Source organism: Serinus canaria, chromosome 1 (genome assembly GCF_022539315.1).
Source record: "Serinus canaria isolate serCan28SL12 chromosome 1, serCan2020, whole genome shotgun sequence".
Lineage (NCBI taxonomy): Eukaryota > Metazoa > Chordata > Aves > Passeriformes > Fringillidae > Serinus > Serinus canaria.
In genome coordinates, this window is record NC_066313.1 from 4,067,551 (window position 1) to 4,095,448 (window position 27,898).

At 40.4% G+C, this 27,898-nt stretch overlaps 1 protein-coding gene across 1 annotated transcript; it reads right to left on the bottom strand.

The window, feature by feature from the left end:
- Window positions 1-195: 195 nt before the first annotated feature.
- GABRR3 (gamma-aminobutyric acid type A receptor subunit rho3) lies at window positions 196-27,898 on the bottom strand. Its single transcript, XM_009092681.4, has 9 exons — window positions 27,403-27,898; window positions 20,251-20,363; window positions 12,390-12,457; window positions 10,859-11,082; window positions 8,649-8,731; window positions 7,908-8,048; window positions 5,094-5,246; window positions 2,780-2,976; window positions 196-1,866 (listed from the first exon to the last, which is right to left on the bottom strand). Exons 1-9 carry the CDS (start codon window positions 27,528-27,530, stop codon window positions 1,564-1,566), a joined length of 1,410 nt encoding a protein of 469 aa, XP_009090929.1. The 5' UTR covers window positions 27,531-27,898; the 3' UTR covers window positions 196-1,563.

Sequence of the window (27,898 nt, forward strand, 5' to 3'; positions counted from 1 at the left end):
TGAAAATGTTAAGAGATGTCACCATGCTCTGAACAAACAAGATGGGAGCAAGAAAATAAGTAAGTTGAACAACAACAAAAAAAAAGTAAGTAAATAAAATAAATAAAGAAACCAGAGAGTGGCTTGGGCTTCCAAATTTATTCCTGCTTCCTTGACCAATAAACTTGACCAAGCATTTACTTTGTGATGCTTTTTGTCACCAAATAATAATTTTGAACTTCAAATTGATCATTTTGATCTGACTTTGTAAATGTAAACTCAGCTCATTAAATGACAGACAAACCCAAGGAATTTAGTGGAAAATGCTCCTTATTTAGGAAAGTTACAAAAGTAATCTTGATTTTTTTTTTCTGGATCTGTGAAAACTTTCTGTGTTTATCCCTGAAGATCCTTAATTCAGCCTCCTTAGCCTGAACCTAAGGATATTTCCATGCAGGATTCATCTGAGACTGACAGGTTTCCTGTATGTGTCTCCATTTTGGCACAGCTGTTTCCTTTTATTTCCTGGAACTATGCTGGGGATCACTGCTGCAAGAGGCAGATGCAGCTTCTCCTCACTGGAACATTCAATCTCAAAAGCCAAAGCGAGAGGGAGGGAGGCAAAACCCCAAGTTCACGTGCAACAGAAAGCAGAAGAACCAAAGGCGTGGTTGGTTTGTTCTCTTGACAAAGTTGTCTCAAATCTCTGTCTCAAAGCCTGTGTTTCTAAGCCAAAGGCTCTGCAGGAAGCAGGGGATTACAGCAGGTCGAGGTGAGGCAGAGGTGTGTGGGTGACTCGCGAAGGACACAGCTCGTGCTGGGGATGCTGCTCATCCACCTGGGAAGCAGCTGCAAGTGCACAGGGTCTGTGACCTCTGTTATTCCTGTGCTGCCTCCAGGACTGGTGAGCCAGATTCTTCCAAACAGAGGTCCCGTGGAGGTCACAGAGAGCTGACAAGGGTGAAGGGTTTTCTTGAAGTGTTGCTGATGCACAATCTCCAAAGCCCCATCAGCCTGGCTTCCTGCTGGTCCCTACTGCACTGCTAAGCCATCATTTTCCCCCTGGTTCCCATCCAAGGGCAGAGGCTGCTGAGGTGCACAGGGGTTGCCCAGGAAAATTGGAATGCAGGAAGGAGACGTGGACAGGAGCTATCCCAAGGCTGTCCCAAAGCTGTTGGTGCCAATTGCCAACCAAAATGGATCACAGGTGAGGAACAAAGAGGCTGATTCGAGAGGAAGGGTTGGAGTGCAGACACAGACAGGGCAATAGCTCAGGTGGGAGCTGCTGTCTGTTCAGGGGGGTGACAAAGGGCTCCCTTAGTGAGCACTCAGCTCCTGTGCTACTGCAGTGGAGCCTGTGCATGGGATCACCCCAGTGAAGCTCTGCATAGTCCAGGGGGAAAAGAGCCCAGACATGAGAGAGTTTTTCATGAAGAGTTTTGCTGCTGACCAAACCAGCCCAGGTTTGATGCAGAAGTCTCTTTTGGAAAATTGTAACCTTTTCCTCTACTGCTGTTGCATTATTTTTGAAGTATGATGCAACCCTCATACACAAAATAAAGCCTAGCTTATAAGCATTTTTGTTCATATGTACAAACCCCAGTAAAAAAAGTTGAACACAATATATACACTGGGAAATATAATCCTGGAATACGTGTCAATAGCATGATTGTTCTGCAAAATAATCCTGCCCACGTTTCCCTTCAGAGATCTCTTCCTCTTCAGGCGAGGTGTGTCAGCATTGGAGATGTTGGTTTGACTTGCCCTGGTCTCATTCTCCTCACAGGGCTCTGGGAAGGGACTCAGGTCCATGTCCTCCTCCGTGTCGTGGTAGCAGCCGTCGAAAGCCATCGCTTGCACTGCGTCCATGCTGTACATTCCTGAAGCCTGGCAACAAAGGAGAGTTACTAGCAGGAGCCATTGTGGCAAATCATAAATGAATGAACCAGAAGATAAAGAAAGCTCTCCCCTCAGTGTTGAGCATGTGGAGAACAGAGCTGTCCCACAGTGTGGCTCTCTGTGGGGCCTGCCCCCCTGAGTGGGACATGAGCAGGGAAATGTCATCAAATGTCATAAAACACATTTGTCTGCCTGATCATTGCCAGCTGCTGGCTGGCAATTCGTGCCTCAGCTTCTGAAATAGAGGAATCTAACTCTCTCCTGTAGGTCTGTGTTGCTGGAGTTGTGGGAAATTACTTCAAACATTTCTGGGAGTAGGTTTTGATGGGATTATCCAATCATGTGAGCAACATATGTGTTCTTTCTGTGCTCCTGCCCTCATGGTATTCCAGCAAATGAGTTTACAGTGGGGATATTCTTCAAGCAAAGGTTTTAAGTGAGAGCTTCACAGAAAGCAGATGTTTAACTTGTGACTATTTCTGCTTCAGGCACACTTTTCTAAAAATTACCTTGTCATTCACCTAATCTTGGGACAAAAAAAAAAATCCAGGAAACAGGGAGGAATATCATATGAGGACATGCTGAGGTCTATTTCAGAAACAGAAGAAATACCTTGATTGATAGGTATTTGAAAATGGAAGGAAGGTTATATTCCTCTGAGGGGCAAAAAAGGGGGCAAAAAAATATCCCTAACCTCTGCCACAAGGGAAGAGAGAGAAAGCACAGACCTTTCAGGATCTCAGAGAGGAGGACACTTTGTCTCTCTTCACCCAAGTGAAAAAAAAGTGAGATCCAGAGTGGAGACAGAGACTGTTACTGTTCTGTTATCACATTGGTGTACTAGGACTACTCTGTGGCTTGCATGATGCTTTCAAAGGCAACAAAACACAGAGGGTTGTACCTTGCCCCTTTTTTTGAGTTGTTTTCTCTCTTCAATTGTGGTGAGATAGTTCACTGCTGCATACTCGATGACTGACAGGAAGACAAAAAGGAAGCTGATCCATAAATACACATCCACAGCCTTTATGTAAGACACTTGAGGCATTGAGGCACTTACTCCTGTCATGATGGTGGACATTGTCAGCACTGTAGTTATACCTGCCAGAGAGAAAAGAGAGGTTATCACAGTTCTGGCCAGCTGGTTCTGTTTAGCTCCTCACACTGCTTGGACAGCAGAGCTTTGTGAGGGGTGTGATTGACACCTCCTTTAACCCCCTCACACAGGCTCTGAGAAGTGGAGTGAACCATGAAGGACCCATCACACACAATGCTGAGAGCACTAAATCATCTCTCTGCTCAGAATGGTCCCTGAGCAGCATAAGGAACACGTTTCTGTGGCAGCTTTGGGCACTGCCACACACAGGTGAAAGCTGGGGTCATTCTTCACTTCCCAGAGCCAGATCTGCCACTGAGTATTTTCTTGTCCACAAAAATCACTAAAGAATCATTTTCCCTCCCAACCCTTTCTCAAACTGTACTTCTTGAGAACAAATATCAGCCTCTATGTCCCTGTCATAACTCCACAGCTCTCTAAAAACAATCTAGCATAAAAATGCTACAGCCACTGAAACTAAGAAAAAATTATCATTTGCCTCAGTGTGACCAGAATTTCACCCTCATCTTTTCAATCTCTGCTCTTATATCAGCTGTTCATCTCATTTTGGTTTGCTCCAGCTCAGGAAAAAAAAAGCCCATCACCTAACTCAGACTCTGCTTTTAAAGAAATCAGTGTAACTCTGAAAGTGAAAACATCTTGACATCTGTGAAACAGCACTGTTAGCTGCAGCCCTTCTCCAGTTCTACACCAGTTCAAGTCCACTGGAACATACAAGAATTTTCCCCCTACCTCTCTGCAGCTTTTTTAGTTTGAAGGATGGAGCTTGAAATACACCATATAAGAGGAAATCAATTTATTTAATGTACACATACTCTAGGCAAAGGAGCTAGGCTTATTAAACTTTGTTGTTAAGGTTTCCTATAAATTATGTATGATTATGCTAATGAAATGTGCTTTATTCATGGAACTCCTGATGCATAACCTTCTGCAGAAATCCATACATAAAAAACATGATCAGCAAAACCATCTTGACAACATTCAAAATTGCCTACTGAGAATTAAAAAGTAAAGATTTTTAAAGATGAAGTAAAATTTCTTCTAAATAAAAGGAATTCATAGATGCATTAATAAAAGTAGGTAGGAGGTACCATAATTTGTTTACAGATTAACAAAGAGATTTATATCTCATGTATTAATAGCTTTAGACTGTGCCAATAGAAAGGGATCTGAGTGGCTACAGTCCTAATTTTTTTTCTAGATTGATATAGTTACAGAGAAAAATGAGGGCTTTTTCTCTTGTCTCAGAAATAAGGCAACATACAGTTGGCTTCGGGGACCAGCATCAGTGAGAAGAAAGAACAGGAGCTTCTTTATTTTAACCTAACAGTTGCAGGACTCAGGTGCATTATGGTTGGATCAGATATCTTTACAAATTCCCATCAGATCTTCAGGGATCCTAATTTTTGAAAAAATGTACTCACTCCAAAGCCATGAACATTATATTCACAACAAACACAGCCTTGGAGTGGCATCCAGTGATGCACCAGTGAGGGAAAAACCCCAAACTTCTATAAAAAAGGTCCTCTTCTCCTGAGCTGAGGTGTTCAGAGCTTACTTTTTGGCTTCCACAGAAGATTGTGTGCCTTGCACAGCCAAGACACCAAGCAAACATCTCTAAGGTGTCCCACAATGAAAGGCTTTGCCACAAAGGCAATTGTTTCCAAGTTGGTAGGAAGATAGCAAATGTTTCTTGAGAAAAAAAAGAGCTGCAGAGTTTTTCCATAGATTGGGCTACACCTAATGATCCATGGATTTGGGGAGGGATCTGACTGCCTGTTCCTACCTGTCACTTTGCTGGGAGGGAAGGAAAACCCAGGTTTTGCAATTAAGTAAAATTCTATCAGGAAATCTGCAGAATCATCCCTTTTTGCTTTTGTGGTGTGTGAGCTGTTTCCAAAAATAGCAAAGCCAGTCTGAACAAACATCTCCTTTCCAAATGTAGAGACTGACTGCAGGTAATGACAACAGAGGTAATAACAGTGTTGTTCAGGCAACTATCTGGTATTTTTGCTCATGTCCTGTGTAAATAAGCTAAGGTAACTCCAAACCCTTCCCTCTCGATTCTATACCTCCCAAAGCATAAACAGCAAAGATTTACCTAATGACACCCTGGCAGGAACAGCTCTTCTATCGATCCAAAAGGAAACCCAAGACAGCATCACCATCAGCATGGCTGGGAAATAGGATTGTAGCACAAAAAAGAAAATATGTCTGCGGAGTGCAAAGTTGATAAAAAGTCGGTTGTACCAACCTATTGGGGCAAAACAGGGAGAGGAACAGGTTGGGGGAGAAGAGAAGAGAGCTGTGTTATTTGTGAGCTCTGTTTGTTGGCCCCTCCTTCTGACAGGAGCGGTGCATCTCCAGCAGGAGCAGTAAATGCCTCAGAAATCTTTCCAACACATTAGTTTTACACAGTGCTTTTACAAATTGTCCATCCTCCCTCATTTATGAGAGCATGTCTAAAACAGTCTGTTGTAACTGAGGTTGGGAAATTGAAAAAGATCAAATCGACTTGAAGTGAAACTGCCAGGAGAATACAGACAGGATACAATTGTCCAGTGATGCCAACACCCTGCCTTCTCTGAATTACCGGACAAGAAGTAGCCCTTCCTTCCTGGGTTTTTTTGGTTTTTTTTTTTTTTGTTTGTTTGTTTGGTTGGTTTTTTTTTGTTTTTTTTTTTTTTGGTGGGAGCTGCCTGCCTGCCAGCCCAGCGCTCACTTTAGAGGACAGGGTGCCATCTAGTGAATTTGGCGCATGCTCTGCCTGTGCAGCACTGCATCCGTGCTGTACCTCCTGCCACAGCAGGGAAACCAGGTTTCAGGGAGGTAAAAAGGCAGAAGTGGGTGGCTGCACAGCATCTGCCTGTCCAGGACAGACAGAGGCATCTGTGAGCCTGTGCTGGAGCAGTCCTGCCATCACAACGAGTGACTCTATACAGAAGAACATATCAAAATGAACCCCAAATAATATTAAATGTTCTACTGTGTTTTTAGTTATGGAGAAGGTTTTTTACTTTAAAGATTATTGTCTCTAAAATGGATTTAAATTGTTGCTCCTCTGAAGGTCTGGGAACTCCAAAAGCCTGAACACCACAGGTGTTGTTCACTGAGATTCACAGGAAATGATATGTAGAACCTGAAATGCAGAAAGCTGCTTTGTAGGAATGATGACTCTCATTAGAGTGGTGCTGTTTGTTCTCCACCATCATTTACTTGGAGGGTAAATTTGCTTCCAACAAGAAACAAAAAACCAAGAGAAAGTGGAACCTCCTGAACAAAACAAAACCTCAAAGCCAAAGACTAAGTGTAAGCCCAAAAAGGACAGCATTCTGATTACCAGATAGGCTACAATCATTATTCAGGTACCTCCCAGTGGTCTCTAGGACTTGAAAAAAGTCTTTGCTTTCACCTTTATGCTGCTGAATAATCTCACCATCAGGACCTCTGCATGTTAAGTGTAAAGTTACACTCTGCAAAGTCAAAGATGCTGGGAGGTGCTGCAGAGCCCTGGGTGCAGGGCCATTGTGAGGGTGCCCTGCTGTGCACAAGGCTCTACTTGCTTGCCTTCAGTGTTTTTTGATGAGAATAGCAAGGCAGAAAGAAGCCAGCTGAGCTCCTGGGACCCAGTCTGGTGGAAAATATCCCAGTCTCCTTCTGGCAACAAGGACAAATTTGATGCAGCTCTCAGCAAGGCACAGTTATCATAGCAGGGTATCCACATGACAGTGGCTCTTGAAAGATGGAGCTCTGTTCTTAGCTCACACAGGAGCAGGAGATAAGGGTGAAGAACCTTATCAAGCTGTGAATTCCTCACTGCTTAGACTGCATCATAATTTAAACTGAGATTTCAGCATTCAGTAGCAGCCACCACAAATTTGGCTGGCCCTCTTTTGAAAACAAAAAGAAAATAACTTGTAAATCAAATACACTAAATAAATATATCTGCTGCTTTCTTTAAAGGCTTTTTCCAAAGACTTGTGCACTTCATCATATTAAATGGAGTAATTTCTCTTTTATTTATCTGTTTTGATATAAAGGGCAATAACCAAACTGAAATGTATTGACTCAGACTTTAAAGTACAATAGCAAGAGTGCTGTTTTCTTTGGTTAAAAACCTGTGGTTAGACTACTTACATAGAGAAGTGTTTCAAAATTTATAATTTCATGTAAAATACAAGGAAAACAAACCCTCACCCTGCATGAAATCAAGCAATGAACTCCTAAAGCCTTGTGCAGTTTGCCAGAAAGTGTAGAGCAAGATCTACAAGGAGAAATAAAAACCTGTCTGGGGCAGATTAACCTGAATTTAAACTATGTTGCACTGACATAAGGGAATTTTTTTCCTGCAACTTCATGTATAAACAGGGAAAATTAAGCAAATAATGAATTAGATCTGAACAGGTAATAGTCTCATATGAAAATCCTCCAGTTAGCAGACTTTTAGTGATGTTACACAGCTCCAAAAGTAAGGATACTTTAGCCAGTAAAAAGCACACTGGAATTCCTCTTGTTTGCTTTCTAGTATCTGATCCTTTAGGATTTCCATTTTCAAGCTTTTCTGTATAGCCAGGACACAAAGATTCCTGTAAATTCAATACTCCAGTGGCCTTCAGAGAAGCACCATGATTTTGCAAGAGCTCAGAACAGCACATTTTTGGTGATTGTGCTTTTTTTTTTTCCAGGTTCATAGTGCCAGATATGAAATTACAAGTACTATTATGGCCTTTTTCCCCTAAAATAAAGTTTTATATTGGTAATGCAAAGAGAACCAAGGCCCCAGACTGACAAGACTTCATTTGAACTGATCTCTCAGCAGCCACTGTCATTTATTAGCAAATAATTTGAATGTGAAAGACATTCTGCATGATTTTATCCTGTGCTTCTCTCTTCTGAGGAGAGGGGCTTACTATACCAGTACTGCTGTAAAAAGCAAGTCCACTGGAAGCACTGAATTCCTCAATGAAGAACTGGGAGAGGGAGATGTGCTCATCTGTGCTCAGGGACTTGTTGCCATGTTTCCAGTACAACATCAGATCATCTTCATTGTATGCATCTGTGAGAGAGCAGAAACTGAAGTTATAAAGTTACTAAAGTTAATCACTCCCTCTTTCCTTTCTTAGGGAGAGGAGGCCACTCAAGCAATCTGGGAAAACCCCAAAGAGACATTTTTTCACACCAGTTTGTCAGCTGGCATGGAAAAAGTTTGCCAAGAGCATGTTCCACCTTGTTCCAAGTGCAGCTCAGCCCTGTGCCCTGCCAGCAGCTTACAACTGAGGCAGGGGTGAAAAAGCAGATGTTTCACAGCAACACAAGCACCCATTTTCATTTTTCCAACAAGTCAAATATTGACATTTTAATTTACTTTTAATCTGCACATCTTTTTTCTCAGAGAAAAAACCCTCATGCTTTTTGACAGATTTTTAGATTTAGGCCTTGGAATAAATAGCCAGTGGGAATAAAGCAGGGTGCATCATGGTTTTTCCACCTTCTCAAAGTTCACTGAGGTCTGGAAAGACACCAAGCTGCTTACAGTTCAATATGTACATGCTGAAGGGTTCGGGTGACACATCAAAGTAAGTGAAAGAGGTATTATGCACAAGATGGAGTGCTGGTAAGAATGCACATGTGAAGAACAATTAGGAGTTAAACTTACAGCTTTCCAGTTCTAAAGAACAGTTCTGTGTGTCCAGAGGAAAGCGACTGAAATCCATGAAGCACATAGCAGAAACTGTTATTCTGCAGGAAAGAAGAGAAAAGCAGAAATAAAATGAATAATTTCACACTTAGCTGTGCACACATCTTAGTACCAATCTGCTGTTTAGAATCCTATTGATTGAGGTTTTCTGCCCTTTTAGATGCTTCTAAAATAGCCTCAAGATGGTGAAATAAAGTTAAATCAGTGAGAGATCATCTTTCTTTTTTAATCAACATAAATAGTCTTTATTATTAAATACATTACCTTTGATTTTTAAACCCTATATTTGACCTGATCCTTCATTAGCCTTTCTCACATTTTATTTTGAAGGTTTACAATTACAAAGATTAACAAAGGGAGTTCATATTTCCTGACTTGATTTCTCACAGACTGAAGTAGATAATATTACAGATTAGAGCAAATATTATTCCAAGGGATGTTTTCCCAGCTAGAATGATTATAATATTTAATTGTAAAAAGAGATTAGCTGCAACTTCTGGAAGCTTAGTCTCCTCTTAAATGAAATGCTTTATATTGTAAAAAGCTTAAGGAAATCTAGGCAAAGCCTATTTCCCATTCCACCTGCTTTTTCACAAAGGTTGAGAGGACAAATACCCCTTTGTACTTAATAAAGAACAAAAAAAATTGAACTTGCTAAGGGGCAGAAAATTAAATATGGTACATATTGCCAAATTTCCCTTTCCTGTCACAGCTTGCATGTCATTTGATGGATAAGTTCAATTTTTCAGTTTTGCTCAAATGGAATCCCACAGGAATTTCAGTGAGGGTGATACAAGTGCCCTTTGAAAACCTGTGCTCAGTAACCACACTGTGGCTGATTTTTTACAAATATAGGACTTTACTGGCTTGAAATGAGATCCCAAGAGTGGGACATGCATATGACTTCCAGCTATGGATGTTGTTTCCATCCTTCAGCTATTGGCTAAAGGACATGGGGAACAAGAGCAAAAGAAAGTCTGTTTTAGCAACAGATCTGGATTTTGGTTTCACTTTGCTTCAATAAAACCCTGGATGCCAGGCACTAAAGAAAAGCTGGGAAATTTGCAGATTTATTTCATGTAAGTATTTGGAATTTAATTTACTTACTACATATAAAACTGGCAATACAAGAGGGGGTGTTTCAAGGCACATCTAAGGAACAATTCCTGCTTCTCATTTGGAGAATCACTCATACAAGCCTGAGTGGAGGGGTATAAATCCTCTGATTCCCCCCTTCTCAAGAATTATGGAAATTAATACAGCAATAAAAAGCACACTTCACCTCATTGTTCCTTACTGTCAGTGTGACTCTTGAACATACACTACTTGTAAGTGGTGTACAATTGTTGTGAGGATTTCTGCAGGTCCTCATGACAGAGGAGATGAATTCATTAATTGTTGCAACAATTATTACACGGCCACAACCTCAAATGCTTCCATAAATCTTCAAACTGTCTAGATTGGATGAAATATCACTTCTGTGCTCACAGCTAATTAGTACCAAGCTGAATTTCTGCAATACACAGGCCTCACATCCCTTACCCTAGAGGGAAAATTGCTCCATTAAAACTATTTCTGCCACATCATCCAAACCTCCTTCATAAAGCAAAGCAGTGACATATAGAGGGAAGGGAGACACATTAATGACCTTGCTATTCCAGTTCTGGAATTGCTGTTTCACTTTCCAGTTCCTTTTAGTCCCACAACACTGGGGGTATCAGCACCAAAAATCTGTTCTCTGTGCCTATCTAGAGCCCAGGTTTGTATCACTGGCATGTTAACTGGTAAGCCAGGGTGAAAATAGCTGAGACAGTTTCAAAAGACTCAGGAAAAAGAATAAAACAACAAAAACCATGTTTTTTTCTTTCTTAGTAATTTTGGGCTTTACTGTACTCAGTAGCAATACTGCTAGAGCCACTGGCAAGGAATTAACACTTGTTAACTCCCTTGACAGGAAACAATGTCTGAATGATAGAAAAAATACATTTTCAATCCTCAATTTATTTTCCCACTGGAACACCAGTTTCCCATGATGTGCTGCCAGGGGATTAATGCCAGCCCAGTATGAGAATCTTAGAATTACTTGCAAATGTTTCCAGTCATTTCAATTACAGCCAATACACGACAATTGCAGCCATGGATGTTCTTAGGGAAGGTTATTTCCTCACCTCAGACTGAAGAGGACGTTGCCATCGGGGTACACTCGGAGCATGATGTTTTCCACAGTTGTATCATGGATGAAAGATCTTTTGGAGTGCACAAAAAACACATCAGGCACCCAGATCTTTTTTATCAGCCGTCCATCAAAAGTCATACTTTTGTTTTTGTTGCTACGGAATGAGAGCCTCTCATCCTTCCAGTAGTGTCTGAGATATAAAGTCATTGTGAAGTCCTTTGTTTTATTAAAAATAAAAGGAGACAATACTTGTTTTTAGTCATGTGCAATAGAAAACACTACAAATTACATATGCAAAGGATCAATTTCTTCTCTGCGCATTATCTGAAAGATCCTCAATAAGAGGAACCAAGCACCACTCAATGAGTTTGAATTTGAATATTGATGAGATTTTGTCTTGTCCCTAGTGTCTGAGGCTAAGACTTCATTTATCCTTAGATAAAACTTCTACATATTTCAGTGGTCTTCTGGATTGGGCCAGCTGTGCAGTGATAAAGAAGCTTTAAACCAGACAAGGGTAAATGGGAAAAAATGTTTCCTCTGGAAATCTTCACAACCTTCTCCAAGAATGGACTATGGTTCCTTTACAAAGGGATTAATTGGAGTTCTTCATGACCACAGGTCAATTTTTAAAATCCACAAATCTGTTCATTTTGTACAAATATTGCACAGGGGCTGAATTAATACATTTACTAATTAAATGCATCAAAATAAACAATGCAATGAATATCATAAAAGTAAGCAGTTAGATTTTACAATAATTACAATAACGATACTATTCTTTTAATATAAAATGTTATTACAGATATTTTATGATCCTATTTAGAGAAACATCACGACTGCAAATATTCATGTGGGAAGAGATGGAGAGAATGCTGCAAAACCAGTGTGAGCTTCTGCACAGCCTGACTGCTCTGTGTTCTCATAATAAATTTTGCATTATTAGGCAGACACCATTTATTTCAGTAGAACAATTGCTTCTGGTAAGAATACTGTGAAGACAGCTAGATCTTCCCCTGTAATATGATTTTATGGCCCTGTAATAGGATTTTATGTCTCGGGTAGGTTTGTAAAGGAGTGCAGGAGCTCATACTGACAATATTAGTGACAATTTGGGCTGAAGAATGAACAGCCTGCATTCCAGTACCACAGGCCCTAACTGCAGTGTCTCCTCTCCAGGACCATTTTTGGAACTGATGTTTCTCTTTCCATTTGTTATGATCACAGCTCCACCCATGCCACAATGGCATGGGATATGGAATACTCAAATTTGCATAGGCAAAAGAAGCAAAGGACATGAAGCCTCATCATGCAATGGAGCAGTCAAACCAGAGCTGCTTACTCTGAGCTGTTCCTCTGTCCCAGGGAGAAATTGAACACTTACTAGTTTAAATGCATGCCTCAAGGCAAGGATGTGCTCTTTAGAGTCTGCTTTGTTTAAGTACATTATTCTGTATCATCCATCTGGATGTTTCTGAACCCCCTGTATTTTTACTGAAACCCTTTATTCCAGTTCTGCTCACCATGTCAACTTCAGAGATGCTGTCAATGCTCTCCACCTGCACATCAATGCCCACAGGTATTGGGGACCCTGCATGGGAACAGAAAGAGGCATGAGGAGCAAAAATCCTTATTTTTAAAGGGAAGACTGCAACACCAGCAGGATACAGAGAGTACTCTATCCCAGAATTTACTGCAGTCTCTCCACCTTAAATCGCTGAATGATAAAAGGCAACAAAGTAAAACCTGAAGCTAAGCAGTTGGGAAAATAAGCACAAGAAAAATTACAGCCAAATATTAAATGATTCCCACTCTTTTCAGTGTGAAATATCAAGAATGAAGGATCTAGTTCTATGTGGGTTATGTTATCCCACTAATTGATTAATCACTTCCTAACAGGGGAGGAAGAGAGGAGCATGCATTTATGCATATACAAACCACCACCCCAAGAATATTCTGCTTTTGGCATGAAAATCAGTAGTAATTATTGTACATGGGATTCCAAACACTTTTGTAAAAATAGCCAGCTAAAATATTTTTAAAGTACACATTTCAAATAACCAGTTAAAAACATGAATACAGGGAAGTCTGAACAGCAACAGCTTTTCTAACTTGTCTTTCTCTTGTCTTTTCCTTTTAGCCCTGTCAAGCCAAAATAGTCCAGGAACATCACTCTTGTGATAACCAGCCACAATACTGTGTCCCTTTTTGGAATTATCCTTAAAATAGCAGCCTTCGAGGATTACACAGCTGCCTCCAGTTCTTACCAGTAAAGATCTTGAACTATTTTAGAGGTATTTTTAAATCTGGCTCTGTAATCTCTTGATTTTACTTGTCTTTTTTAATGGGTAGTCTGTCCCTGCACAGAACAGATGAAGATGCAATGTGCATGGGAAAGCAAGGTGAGATGTGCTCAGAGTTTGCAGGGCACACCAGAAAGTATTTAGGCCCTGACAAGAGCTGAGCTCTTTGGCTCAGAAATCATGTCTCTCTTTGAGAGGAATGCCTCCCTCAGCCTCTTGGCCAAAGCCCAAAATAAGATTTGGGACTCTAGAGAGCAAACTTTGTTAGTGAAACACCAGGCAGCACTTGGAAAAATGCTGCTTCTTCTGGAGAATAGAGACAGGAAAAGACAGCTGCTCCAGAGGCTGATGCACAAAAGTATCAATAAATATATTCAGCCAGATTCCTTCATACCAAACAATGGAAGTTTTTATACCTCTCCTAAAGTAGTTTTGCCCACTTCTTGCTTTGTATTGATCACAACATCAAAATCATTTATTTACGCTAAATACCAGCTTGTACCAAGCACTGGTACAAAAGTGTCTGGTTGTAATCTGAATCATCTTTTCTGTATTCCACTGAAACCTTGTAAACTAAAAACAGGCTTAGCCAAAGTAGAAGTCATTGTGGAATTTATAGCTGATGTGAGCATCCTTCACAAAAGGCATTCACACATCATTTAAATGCAAACAGCAATTTATACTGAATTATGTGGGTGGAACAGGAGGAAAGGGGGGGCAACACTCAATGTCAAGAAAGGTTTTACCAGTTCCTGAGTCAAGGACAAATCTGAAGCAAATAAAGTTAAATATCTCCCATCAACATTCTTCAGGCATCAAGGAGCTAAGCACAAATCATATCCCAGAATCAGACATCTGACTTTCTAAGCCACATGTCATGTGTAGTGAGGAAAAGGCTTTTCTTAGTGACTGCTGCTCCAAGTGTGATGATAGCAGTTCTAGAATTTTTTGGAATTTGAAAATTACAGACAATTTCTTACCCAAACAAACATTATTCCAGCATGGGCAAAATTTCCATCAACAATTCAGCTCCTCTGAGCAGATACAAAGGAACTGATCACAGAACTAGAAATCAGTGGCAGCTTATGGTTATGTTGGTTGCATGCACACAAACCAAAGTGCCACTTTTCTATAAATACACACAGAGACACCAGATTCTTTGAAAGGACAGCCTGTACTGCACTGGGAACTACTATAAAAATATGTTGGTGGTGACAATGAACAGCATAAAAGAAATCAAAACCTATGGCCAGAAGAAATACAGTGAACAATTCTAAAGTGAATTGAATTAAAAGGGAAGTGTTACAATTAAATTTGTTCCTGATTAGGCAGAAATGCAAGATGTGTGAAACAGACTGCTTGAGAAGAGATTCCTCTTCTCTGTCTGAAGAAAGACAAAGACCTTAGTCATGATGCTTAGTGTGGAAACACTGTCCAGTCTAGCATTCACCACAGAGAATTATAAAAGCCCATCCCCTATCCCATCTCTGATCTGTTAGATCCATTTCTAACAGATCAGAGCAGCTGCAAACATTTCCTTCCTATTCTGACTCTACTTTGGCAACAAATGTGAGTAGATAATAAAGAGAGTAAAGACTGCACAGATATGCAGCCCTGATCACTGTGCTGTTCAATTTTCTCATCTGGAGCACCTCTATATCATTGTCACTAACACACCCAACAAGATACATACTGGCCTCAGTCTGGTCTAATCCTTCATGGTTTTTGGAAACATTTGTGTGTGTTTCCCTCACTAGAAACAAGGATAATTAACTATTGGGAACAGGCTGCTAGGAACTGTAATTTCTTCATCCCTTGGATTTGTTTTGTAACAAGAGGAAGTTTTTATAAAAAAAACCACAATTACAGTAAGATTTGAAATGGTTCCTAAACCAGCCAAAATAGGAAAGCAATTCATCTACCTCTGTGTCTGCACCACAGCTTTCTCCCTGCTAGACTGAGAATTTCAATCTCTGGCTGACCATCAGACAACAGCATCAAATTCCCTTTAAAAAAAGCAACCAGAGCAAAGCTGTGGTTTTTATTTCCCAGTTTGACAAAACTGGGGATGGCAGAGAGGATTTTGTTATTAAATTGAGCAGCTTCAGTTGCTTCTGGAGGGTCACTACAAATCATTATTTTAGAGGGATTAGTGATTTTCACAATGGAGGCTCCACAGATTTTCAGGATAATTACTCCTCAGCAGAAAAAAAAAAAAAAAAGCATTGTTTTCAGACAGGTTTAACTTCATGCAAGCCATTTCCAGACTTTTATTTTAAAGGTTTAAGCATAGCAAAAGAACTCCTTGATGAGCATGGAATTTTATTAATAGATAATACATCAGGCAAATTCTGTAATACCCTTTCTAGAAGGGATATTATGTAAAAAGGCTATCCTTTTAGCATTTTTAGGATCAATTTCCACAGTAATAATGACTGGTTTAGTGAATGCTATAATATTTTTATAATAGCCAGACCGTTGGGCACACAACAGATTGCACCTGAAGGTCTATGGGATAAATATTGAATTTAGAAACAACTGAACCCAGTTGGCTTTGTAAGAGTATATGCTGGGAAAAAAAGGAAGGTCTAGAAAAATCTGCCAGTAGGAGATAGAGACCAGGGGAGAATTAGGATCTGTAGGTAGACTTTGTTCTAAAAAAGAGGAAGAAAACGGATAGAAATGTAAACAAGCTCAAGGGAGGTGAAGCTTTGTGGATTTTTGAAATTTCTTCTGGCAATGACAGAAACAGGAGAATTACAGGCAACAGTATTTTCTTCTTGTTACTACTGTATTTATTTCTTATTTTTGTAAGAAACGAAGGTGGTCTGGTATGAGCAGTAACCAGCTCTTGGAATAGAAGATAATAGCAATGTGAAAGAAAAATCCAGTGGAAGACTATTACAGGTCTTTCAAATAATCACTATATTTCCCATGGCCCCCTCTCCTGGACCCCCAGCTATTCATTCCAGTAAGAGATAATAAAAAGCCATTCCACTTTCACCCATGTGAGTCTTCACCGCAGGGGGAAGATGTTTTTCATCTTTCAGGGAGAGCTGTGGTGCAAAAACGAAAAGATCTTGGGGGCAAAGAGCTGTTAGAATTGCAGCACTTTTTGAACATACACTGGGCTATATTTTCTTTCCTTCGCCCCCTCCTTTACCTTTATGTGAATGTAAATGTTACTAATTTATTTTGAAGAGGGAGGAAGCATAAAAGGGGAGTGATATAATGGGATTTCTGATCCTCTGAAAATTCAGAATGAAGATTATGTTTAATTGCAGATTGAGATGCAAATTTTCAGGAAATACTGCTACCTCTTGACCAGCCAAATGCTGCTAAATTATTTTCATCATTTCCAATACTTGCTTATGTTATTATCTTCTATATTGGTTGAAAAATAAGAGATCGCCAATTTTAAAACTTTAATTAACACAATTTTACAACTTTAACTAACAAACCATTTTAAAACTTTAACCAACACACTTGTAGTGTAGAAAACTACAGGTCCTTAAGACACAATGTAAAAGAAAAAAAAATTATATAAAACCAATAAATATACATATATACACACATGCATCTGTTACTTCGACCAGTACTTTGAAATAAGATAGTTCAGAAAGTAAAAGAAAATAGATAAATAGATGTATAACAGGGGGGAAAATAGTAGATTTAAAGCATTTCTAAGGATTTGCTCTAAGACGTCTCTCAACGTGGAGTTTTGGCTGCTATGGCAGCCTGCATGGTGGCACTCAGATCTGAGCTGTTAAAAGTCAGGACATGCTGAGGAGTCTCATTCATTGTCTGTGTTCACCCTTTCTTGCTGAGTTTTAAAACTTGGGGTTAATCATTCCAAGAAGTGCTGGCAGCATCATTTCATTTCTGACTTTTTCTCCACTCCCAGTTTAAGCTGCCTTCTCACTTCCAAACCATACAGGACCATGACATTACACAGAAGGCAACAATCAAACATTAACCACAACAAAAAATTTAGGAAAGGAAGAAAGCACCACCAACTTCCATCAACAACTCAAGAGCCTGGCTTAGGGAGTAAATACAATGCAACAATGTCAAGTTTAGATTTTTAAAGTTTGGGTGCACTGAATTGTTGGTTTGCCTCACTTATCCTCACTGTATAATGAACTGCAAAGTAACATTTTTAAAGAGTAGGATCAGCTTGCCAGCAGTTGCTGGGTTTGCTTCATCTCAGTGCTCTGTGTTTCTCTGGCTTTGATATCTAATCTGCTACTAAACAGACAATGTCAGGACTAAATTTTAAAATTTACGGTCAGAGAGTCAAATTCTGATTGTGCAGCTGCAGTGGCACTGCAATCAACAGAAGAATGCCAAAATACACTCATATAAATGGCAGTAGAGTTGTGTTCATTTGGTCAAAAAATGGATCTCTTACCTCCATAATTATTTCCAGTAACACTGAAGCCAGTAGCATCAGTGTCCAACAGTTCTACATTTATTTCCCCCACATTTTTTCCTGTGCATGTTTGCTCAGTTGACAAATCAAATTCAGCATGTGCTCCCCCTGTTTTTCCTTTGTACAACTTAACTGTAGGTACTAAAAAATTCTGGGTCCTGTGGTCTGCTCATTTACATTGCATGTGTGGAGCTAAATGAAATCAAGCAAGGCAGACTTAGATTTAAGAGTTCCCTGAACTGAACTAAGGAATCTGCAGCAGCATGAATTTTCTTGCTTTTCTTTTGCACTCTTTGCACCAGTTTCTCCTAAACTGGTGCAAAGAGTGATTGACCTTCTCAGGCAAAGGGGCACAATGGAGCCAGATTAACAAAATCTGTCATTCCAACTCCCTGACATACCAAGAAAATCACAATGGGGTATAGGAGAAGGGAAAAAGCCTGTCCCTCTTCTAAAGGTAAAGAATAAATACTTTTTTAAATCAAAAAGGTAAAGAATAAACACTCATTTTTCATCCAGCCTTCCTGATCTGTTTTTTTACTGTTGTAAACTGATGCATTGTGCTGAGCTGAATAAATCATGTGATATGGCACGTGACAGAGACAAGCTCCTCATGAGTCACAGTCATGAGTCACAGAGATGCTTCATTAAATTTGATGAAAACAAACCTAACATTTCACCTGTGGTAACTGCACAAAGCCACAGTGCTGTAAGTCTCAGTGCAGTTGAAAGTTATGTTGTAACTGCTGTGGCAATGACTGTAGCAATGATATCTCTAATTTCTCCCTCTCCTCTGGGTGAGTTTCCTCCTGCTGCACAATCATCACTATTTTTCAGAGAAACCCACACCCCATGTCTGCTGTCGTAAAATAATCCTGAGGATGTTATTCAGATTCATGTTTCTGTAGAGAAATTTGTCTGATGAGGTCACAACTGTGTGTTAAATCTCTGCTACTGCCTTATGAATGCCAAACCTCTCCTTACTACAGCAACACCACTGAAATCAATGGTAAAACAGGAATTCTGGAGTAGAAATTTGGGACTGACACTCATTTCACTGAGACTTTTTTCACTTTGTGCTGTAAAAATGCCAGTGGATCTGTTTTAGTCTAAGAGAGATTCACATTCGACATCTTAAGAGAGTTCTGAAAATTTGGAGGTGTGTGAAGAATAAGGTGCTTCCCATGCCACTATGGCATGTGGGAGACAGAGGAGAAGCAGAGCTGAGACACTCTCCAGCTTAAAGGGATTTCTGAAAGACAGGAGTATGGCTGAAATCACAGCCAGGGCAATGTGATGAGTGAGAGGCCTGTGCAGTGAAGTCAGTGGAAAAACTACAGCTGGCTTCAAGAGGAACTGAATGGGCTCTGTGACGAGTCATCTACAAAAAAAGGACAAGAGAAAAAGCCTGGGTGTGAAAAATCCTCACTGCCTGTGGAAAATTACGACTGCCAGATCACAGGGTATGTTCTCAAAGCTGCTTTTATGTACATCATCAATACTGTTTTCTGGCATGATCCAGTGATAAAGGACATCCCAAACCACTGTCTGCTTTCATGGATATGCTACCTTCTTTCTGAGGTGACACTCTCAAAAATTTAAATTCCTTGCAAGGTAACAGAAGATGTCCAGATTAACAGATATTAGACGAGACAGGTATTAGGCAAGAGGAGATCTGAATTTCTGTTGCCAAGAAACAGACTATATCTCAACTATTGTTCAAAACCAGGCAAGGTTTTTGCTGTCTGACAAGACATCATTTCTGTGGTAACAAGAAACCCTTTCCTATTCTCCCAGTGCATCCAAAGATGCTTTCCTTACCCATTCTCCCTCTTGGCATGATCAGCAGGCCCCAGATCCCAGCAGCTGGTGTCAACAAGAGCAGCTCCCCAGACCTCAGCTTCCCTCCCAAATCTGTGTTTGTCTACACAAGTGATTACTGGTCCTCATATATTTTATTTTGGCCTCATAATCCAGAGGAGTTCAGTCTAATTTTCATGAATCGTGAAAAGGGAAGTGGTGACGCAAAGGCTCAGACAAAGCTTATTAGTGGGGCAGCTTTCTCATTTTCCCTTCCATGAAGGAGAGTCAAAATTGAATCCAAACTGTGAACATCCCATTGAATAGTCCCTTGATCCAGATGCAATTTAGTTAAATGAACAAATAATCATCACAGTGCCCAACAGACAGAAACAATATCATAATAAACTGAAGGCCTGTGGGTAGTTGTTTTTGTTTTAATTTTGTTTTTAATTTTGTACACAGCAAACAGATTTAGGAACTGATGGATCATTTCAATCTCTCAAAACAAATCTGATGACTTAATAATTTGCTAATTGCTACTAGACTGTGCAGTTTACAGGGATACCTTAATCACTGATCTCAAAGAACCTTATTCTAACACTATTTTTTACTTAGTTCTGTAAAGCAGACAACTTGAGCAGTTTCTCCTATTGATACACTAAACACACAGAAGCCCCTTGTCTTTGACTATTTCTATATTTCTTTATTTCCTGAAGTACAACAACTGAGGTGTGCTGCCATTAAGTCTGCCATTCCATTTGAAATGACAAAGTTGAAGTAAGTCTGAAGTATCCTCCAGAGAGAGAATAAACTCTTACCAGCCCAGTGCAGGCATGTGCTGCTTACCTCCAAATCCAGGTCTCAGTGCAAAGTCATGGTCCTCTATGTGAAGAAGCTGCTCAGATTTGAGTGGTCGGACCTTCGTGCTGTCAAGTTTCCTCATTTTAATTTCTCGTTTGCTATGTTAAAAAAAAAAAAAAAAAAAACTTAATTTATTTCTGCTGCCCTGACATTCATAGTGTTAGTCAAATGAAATAGGGACCTGGGAATACTGGATAGCTGAATCTGGAATGTTAAGGGTGACAACTGTGCTAATAAAGCTGGAGAAAGATATATTGGGAAGGGTTGGGAAATGAGGTATGAGGGTGCCCAGGTCCATGAAAAACACCATGAAAAACATTTATGAGAAGTCCCAGGAAGAACTACTAGATCCTCTGCTGTTCTCCTCAGAGATTGTAGCTATCATTACACAAGAGAATAGAGCTGTTTAAAATTATTATTCACATAAACACTTGCAAATCAAACTTGGAAATAACTCAACATATCCATGGTTTAACCACTTCATTCATTATCCACACTACAGAGACAATTATTTCTTTTTTATAAATGTGTTTTTTTTCCTAGAAGCTCAAATGAGTCAATGATTTTTGTAGAAGGACTGAGAAAGGATGATCCTGGATCCAGGGACTTGCAGGGGGACTGGCTTTAAGTGGAAAGAGAATAGGCTTAGATTTGATATCAGGAAGAAATTCTTTTCTGTGAGGGTGGTGAGGCACAGGTTACCCAGAGAAGCTGAATGTGGATGCCCATCCCTGGAAGTATTCAAGGCCAGGTTGGATGGGGTTTTGAGAAACCTGGTCTAGTGGAAAGTGTCCCTGATTATGGCAGGGGGGTTGGAATGAGATGCTCTCATCATTTTATGATCTACTGTACACATTAGGAACACCTTTCTCACAGAAGTGTTCTCATGGTGAGAACAACGAAACGTGGGAACATATTGCTTGGGCAGGTTTTGAGATTCCTTTCACTCAGGCTATTTCAGAATAGGTCAGACATTTATTTGCAGGAATGACTTGAATACAGCTGCTTTGCCACAGGCAAAGGACTCTCCCTAGACACAATTTCTTTCATGCCTTCTGTGATTCTCTGGGACTTTGCTGCAAGCAACTGTAGTTATTACTTTTGACTGAACGATAGAAATGTGTTCTGAAGATTGGCCTTGTAGTCAAACACTGCTTAAGGCAAGGTATGGAATACCTTAGGATAAGGTGTATGCCTCTATGTACTTATTTTTGTCCTCCCTCTTGCTTTTTTCTTAATAAAGAAGCCCAAGAAATTACTTCTACATTACAGGAATGATGAGGTGGCTGCTGGGCTACTCAGAATTGCTGGGCTTGAACAAATTCATTTACCTTAGTATTCCTGAATGTCTCTGGCAGTGCTGTCTGAATCAAATTACCAGGTCAATCAGATGGTCCATGAGGCATTTCAAATACAGACTTTAGTTTTCTGAGTATGAAAATCATGTGGATGGTGAAATGCAAGCCCACGCTTCAGAGAATTAAAATCACCACAGATCAAGCCTGCATCAGGGTAGAATGGGCAGCAGAACTGAACAGCTGCAATGTTCTACATGAGGAAATTCTGCTGCCTGGGATCCAGGAGAGGAGAAAATGATAAATTATGTTCAGAATGCCATGGCACAGCTAATACAGTTGGGAAGCATGAGGTTATTTGTCATCTGATGTGCCAAGGAAAATGCCTGTTTGATGCTCCGAGGATTTCACTGGAAGAAGCAGGCTGGAACTGATTTATCTATTACAACTTCTCACTAGAAACAAGTCTGTGACTGAGGAAGACTTTCCCTGGACAAGAGAGGCAAAACATAAGCTACCAGGGCAGGAATTCTCTACTTAATAAGCCACTGGGAAGAGATCTTATGGCATTTTAAGCCACAAAGCTATTTGGAAGGAACATGGCCTGCTAGCTGCTCAAGGTAATGAGCTTAAGCATGCTGAACAGATTCTTACACTCCTGCAAAGTATTTGGAAGCCTATGGAAGTAGCTATCATGCATTGCAGAGGTCATCAAAAAGGGATAAAAGCCCCCGAACTGGGAAATCACTTTCCTGGTAAAGCAGCAAGAGGGGTTGCAGTAAAGGGCATTCTTGCAGTGGTACCAGAGAAAGAAATAGATTTGTTGGAGTTTACCCCAAAATACAATCACAGGGATCACAAATTAATTAAGTTTCTTAACCCTGTGATCAAAGAAACAGGGTGGGCTGCTATCCCAGTAAGACAGGTTGTAGTTCCACCTCTGCTCCTTCGAGAAATAGCCCAGCAGGAGCATGAGAGTACCCACTGGGGAAAATCCTTTAAAAAATCTGAAGAAAGTAGTAATAGAGAGAAGAATGATTGATACTCTACAATCTATACTAAGCAAGTGTGAAACCTGTTGTAAAAACAACCCTGACACAAGCAAAAGAGCTGTGTTAGGGGTAACGAAGACAGGAGATCTCCCAGGAAATTATTGGCAAATAAATTTTGCTGAGATGCCACACAAGGAGGGATGGAAATAAACACTGGTACTGGAGCATCCCTTCAGTGGATGGCCTGAAGCTTACCCCTGTCATACCAACACAGCAAGGGAAGTAGTGAAAGCTTTGCTTAATTATGTCATTCCAAAGTTTGGGGTTCCTTTGGGAATGCCATTAGATAAAAGAACACATTCTGTTGCGACGGTAGTTGGGGAAATTAGCAGGATTCTGGGACTTGTGGTAACCACATATTCTCTGAACAGAGAGAGACATAGTTCTCCCAGGATTTTCCTGGGAAGCTGTGAGAAGCTGTGGGAAACTTAGAGAGAAGAATTCCAACAATTACTATCTCTCTTTCTGTAACAATTGTTTATAGATATGATTCTCCTGAGTATGCTATTCATGGTTCACCAGTAGTGTGAGAGAAGATTCCTAAAGGCCAATCAGGTCCTAGGTCCACCATTGTTTCTATAAGAACTGCAGATTTCTAATAATAAGATGTCTTTTAATACCTTCTGATGATGGAGTCTCTGTATCACCTTTGGCTGACCCCAGTACCCCTTTGGTGATATGGGACTTACATGGGACCTGCACACACCATACAGGCCCCACGTGAGTAGCAAAGTTGAATGTATGAATGGAACCCCCAAAACCCAGATTTGTAAGATTTGTCCAGAGACATCCAGGACACAGGTTCAAGCCTTGCCTACAACCTTGCTGAGAGCCTGCATACAGCCAAGGCAGAAAGACAGCACAAGTCCCTATGAGATTATATGGCAGGTCATATCAGGTTCCACATGTCCCAAGGGAAATTCATAGGAAAGGTAAAACTGATTTGCAGAAGTACTTAATTGCTCTGAGTTCCATCTTGCAGAAGCTCCAGAGATTTGTTGTGTTATCCAAGCCAATAGGATTGGACACACCTGCTCATCCATTCCAGCCCAGAGATTGGGTCTATACCAAGTGGTGGGACAGTTACTCCTTGAAAGCCAAGTGAAAGGGACCATTCCAAGTTTTACTAACCACCCTCATTTTGGTCAAGGTTGCTGGCAAAGGACTGTGGATCCACTACTTCAGAGTGAAGGAAGCTCCCGCTCCCAAAACCATTAAGACAGAGACTGGTAAAAATCAGGAGGATGTGGTTTAAACTGTTTTTTACAAGTCTGTTGTCTGCCCAACTGGTAACCATGATTCAGAAGACAGATGCACCTAAGGACAGGAGATCTCTCTTCACCTAGCTGCAGTAGTAGCTACAAAGAGAACCCTGGTATTGGTGTAGGTCTGGGCAATAAAACGTTATTGGTCTCAGTGAGGCACATGCTCAAGAAACTACTGCTTCCACTCACAGCTGTGCTTCCCACAGCTGTACTTCAGGCAAGGGCTTATATTATGTAAATTAAATGGCAATCTATAATTACATTCCAAAAGAGGTCATAAAAAGCACTTGAACTGTTTCAGATCACATAGGGAATTCACTCCTGTTGGTACTTCTATATTAAATAATTGGGAGCACTAACTTTTTGGCTGAACACTATTGCACGGACCTTGGCATTTGTCAGCGATCTGAAAGAGCAGTTAGTCACTGCCTACAAAACCAAAACAGCTAATTCAGAATTAATTAACAATGGACAAAGACGTGTCAGGCTTTTAAAGACAAATTTAGCTGCTCCTACCTAGCCTTGAAAACCATTAGCAAATGAAAGGCTAAAGGTCTGCTCAAGGGGCCTTAGATCATTTTTTGTTAAAGCATTTAATCACTTAATGCCATCAGTGTAGCTCCATAAACCAATGGCATGAGTGGCTCGTGCCTCATCTGGTTGTCTTTAACTTACCAGGCTATCCAAAGTTTATGCTGGTTCAAGGAGGAATCAGACAAGATCATGGAATAGCACTAAATCTACAGAACATCCAACACAGGATGTTGCTGGAGGAAATTTGGTGACTTGGTACAGCTGTGAATATTAGGGGGAAATATCTTATATGCCCTGTCCTTATTCATCCAAGGTTGTGCTTGCAAGCCCTTGTTATAAACTCAGTATAGTACAGGGATCCCTGGAAAGATCTGGCTTGGCTGTTCTTCTGTTTCAGAGCTCTGCTAATAATATGGTAAAAGTTCTTGTAGAAAACTAGAGAAAGGGCTTTTTCCCCTACCATCCTTTCACATTCAGAATTAAACTAGGCAAGTTCATGAGAAGAATACTATTTTGGTGCCTTTTGTGAAAAGAATATGCTGGATGTCATGGCCATAAGTTTCTTTCCAGTGTTGCATCCCTAAGATATTTTGGCTACTACTAAATCAAAGGTAGAAGTTACAGAAATCTTCTTCCAAGGGGAGTCTGTGGGGTAATCCAGCAGTGTGACCTCTTAAATGTTTAAATACATCCATCAAGCCTTGAAGCCCAGATAAATGAAAAAATCAAAATTGCACAGTTCTCTCTCACATACATGAAAATGCATTTCTAATTGTTCAGTAACATCAGCAATATGTACTAAGAAAAAACCTAATATTTTGACAATCAAACGTTTTGTTCTTTGCTGTAGGAAATGGACTATGAGAATAATCGCTTTCTCATGTACTTTTGGTTAATGCTTTAAAATCTTCTTTACAGGAGAATGCAGACAAACAGCTTTGGAGGGAGAATTGGGTTACTCTATTAAAACAGTGGAACTTGTAGGTTAAGTAACATTTTCACATGGAATTCTTTATAAAAGGCCACCCATTTAACCAAGGCCATCTGTCAGCTGTGTCCCTAATAACTCTAGTGCTGGCCGAAAGATTGTTCCCCAGAAAGAAAAAGACGCTGGTGGAAAGTAAGATGCAATGTACTGGAGGATAATGCAGCCTTTAGAACAAAAGCAGAGAATGAAACAAAGAAAAATTAAACACATTTGGATCCTCTGCAGAGAAAAGCTGATTTGCTGCTGTTAAGCTTTGGGATCCTCTGTGGCTCAGATTTTGCAGTCTTCTTCCCTGTTCAAAATCACCAGGACCTTGGAAACGAGGATGTGGGATGCCAAAGATTGCCTTGTACAAAGAAAACTGCCACACCAGGCAGCAGCAGCTGGATTCCTCCTTGTCCCTCTTCTTCCTTTCTGATAACACACTAGTGCCTGTCTCACAGGATTGTCACGTGAATTCATCTGCATGTGCCAGTAAAGATCTGTGACGATGCAGAGGACACTGTGCTAACACTGGTGTTGCAAGAGGATTGTTATCAGGATGCCACAAAATTTCCTGTCTCCTACCACCCAGGCTCCCCTCCTCATTTGTGATTTTTTATGTCAACAATGGAGCAACTGCTTTCAGCCAAGGCAGAACAGGATCAATGCAAACAACAGCAGCATATGCTCCCCTCTTACCACAGACAAAAGTGTAGCATCTGAGTTTGAAATAGACCTCCCCTGCCACTACCACAACCAAGGTATTTTATTCTGTTTCCATTTGATTCTTAAGTGCTTCCTGAGACTGGCAAAGCACCAGATGAAATCTTATGTTGATACTGGGGCTACTTCTGTTTATTTTCCTTTGTTATTACAAATAATTGTGCACCAGCACTCAGACTGTTTGAAAAAGCCTGCAGAATAGCCATTCTTTTCATGAAGAAAAGAAATGGCTTGCACCAAACTTGGACCCATAACTTTGAACAGAAACCCAGAAGTCCTGAGTGACACAGCACCTCTGGGCACCTCTGTTGTGTCATCTCTTACCTTGCATTGCTAAACAGGATTTTATCAAGACTTGGAGGGTTCCAGAGATATTTCACTGCTGGATGATTGCATGAGAAGTGATACAGGATGTTAACAGCTGTACACCTGCTGCAAAGCATGTAATTTGAGGGGAAAAAAAACAGCTTAAACACATCAGAGGAGTCCATTTATGTTACTTTTCTTCCAAATGCGATATTGTACAAATAAACTATGACCTCCCGAGAAAGAGGAATTTTTCGTGGATTATCACTGGCAGCGACTGGTCTGTCCACACAGTATTAGATTATTCTAGAAACAGGCTGAGAGACCTCACATGGCAGATGTGAGTTGCCTTCCTGGGGGAAAGCACTGATACTTTGCCCAGAAATATACAGGTAAAAACCTCTCAATAATTAATAATTTTCAACCAGCTACTCAATTGAAAGGCCAAGAACAAATACAATCTTCAAGGTCTAAATACATTAAATATATTCCAGAAAGGGAACATGCTCCATCATCACTACAAATAAGCTGCAATTCACCTCATTTAGCGCCATAAAAAAGTCTTCTGTAGCTTTATAGTGTAGCTACTCTGCTCTTTAGGTAATAGAAGTAATTTTGTAGTACTGGCATAGGACTTTGGAAGGCATTTCTACTTCTTGTGATGGGAGTTAGAGGGCAAGAATACTTGAAACATCACAGAAATAATATGGTAGCCTTGTATCACATCAGGTAAAAGAGCTGTGTGTGGGTGTGAGTGGGTACATAACTGCATATCTATGAGACATTCATAAAATCACAATGTGAAAGGTCTGGTTATGAAAAATTAATTAATACTTCACCATTTCTGCTTTGGGAACATCCTATCAATACTATGCAAACTATAAACCCAGAAACTGGAAAAACAGTACAGTGAACCAAAGGGGTGTGCTGAATGGTGGCTGACAGCATGGAGTCTGCCAGTTGAACAGAGACAGATAAAGTCTAATTCTTACCTGGTATGTTTTCTTGAGAATGACATTTGTTGCCGGCGATGAAGACGGTGATGCTGACTGTGAGAACTGTGTAGTACTGCTGTTGGCCATAGGCAGGTGAGGAACAGAAGTTTCATGACCAGGACCATCTCTTCCAAAAGAGAAATGCACCTGATCCCCCAATCCACCTTGCTGACTTCTTATTTGTTAGTGTTTTTACCCTTTAGAAACAGCATAGCAGACAAAAGATGCATGTGAAGCAAGGCATCCCTGAAGAGAGAAGACCGGGGCATCCCAGTTCTGATGTCCTTGCCAAGTTCCCCTCGTATTTTGACAAATCATAAATATTCCCTCCGCTCTACATCCCTGCAGCATCTGCTGTCCAACCAGAAGCACCTTGTTTTCAGCACTGTGGTAGGTAGGGCAGTTTGCTTGGCCAGGCTGCTTTCCTCTGATCCATTGCTGCCTCTCTTTCAGCAAAGGCGCGGTTTTAAATTCTCCATCACCCGCTCAGTAA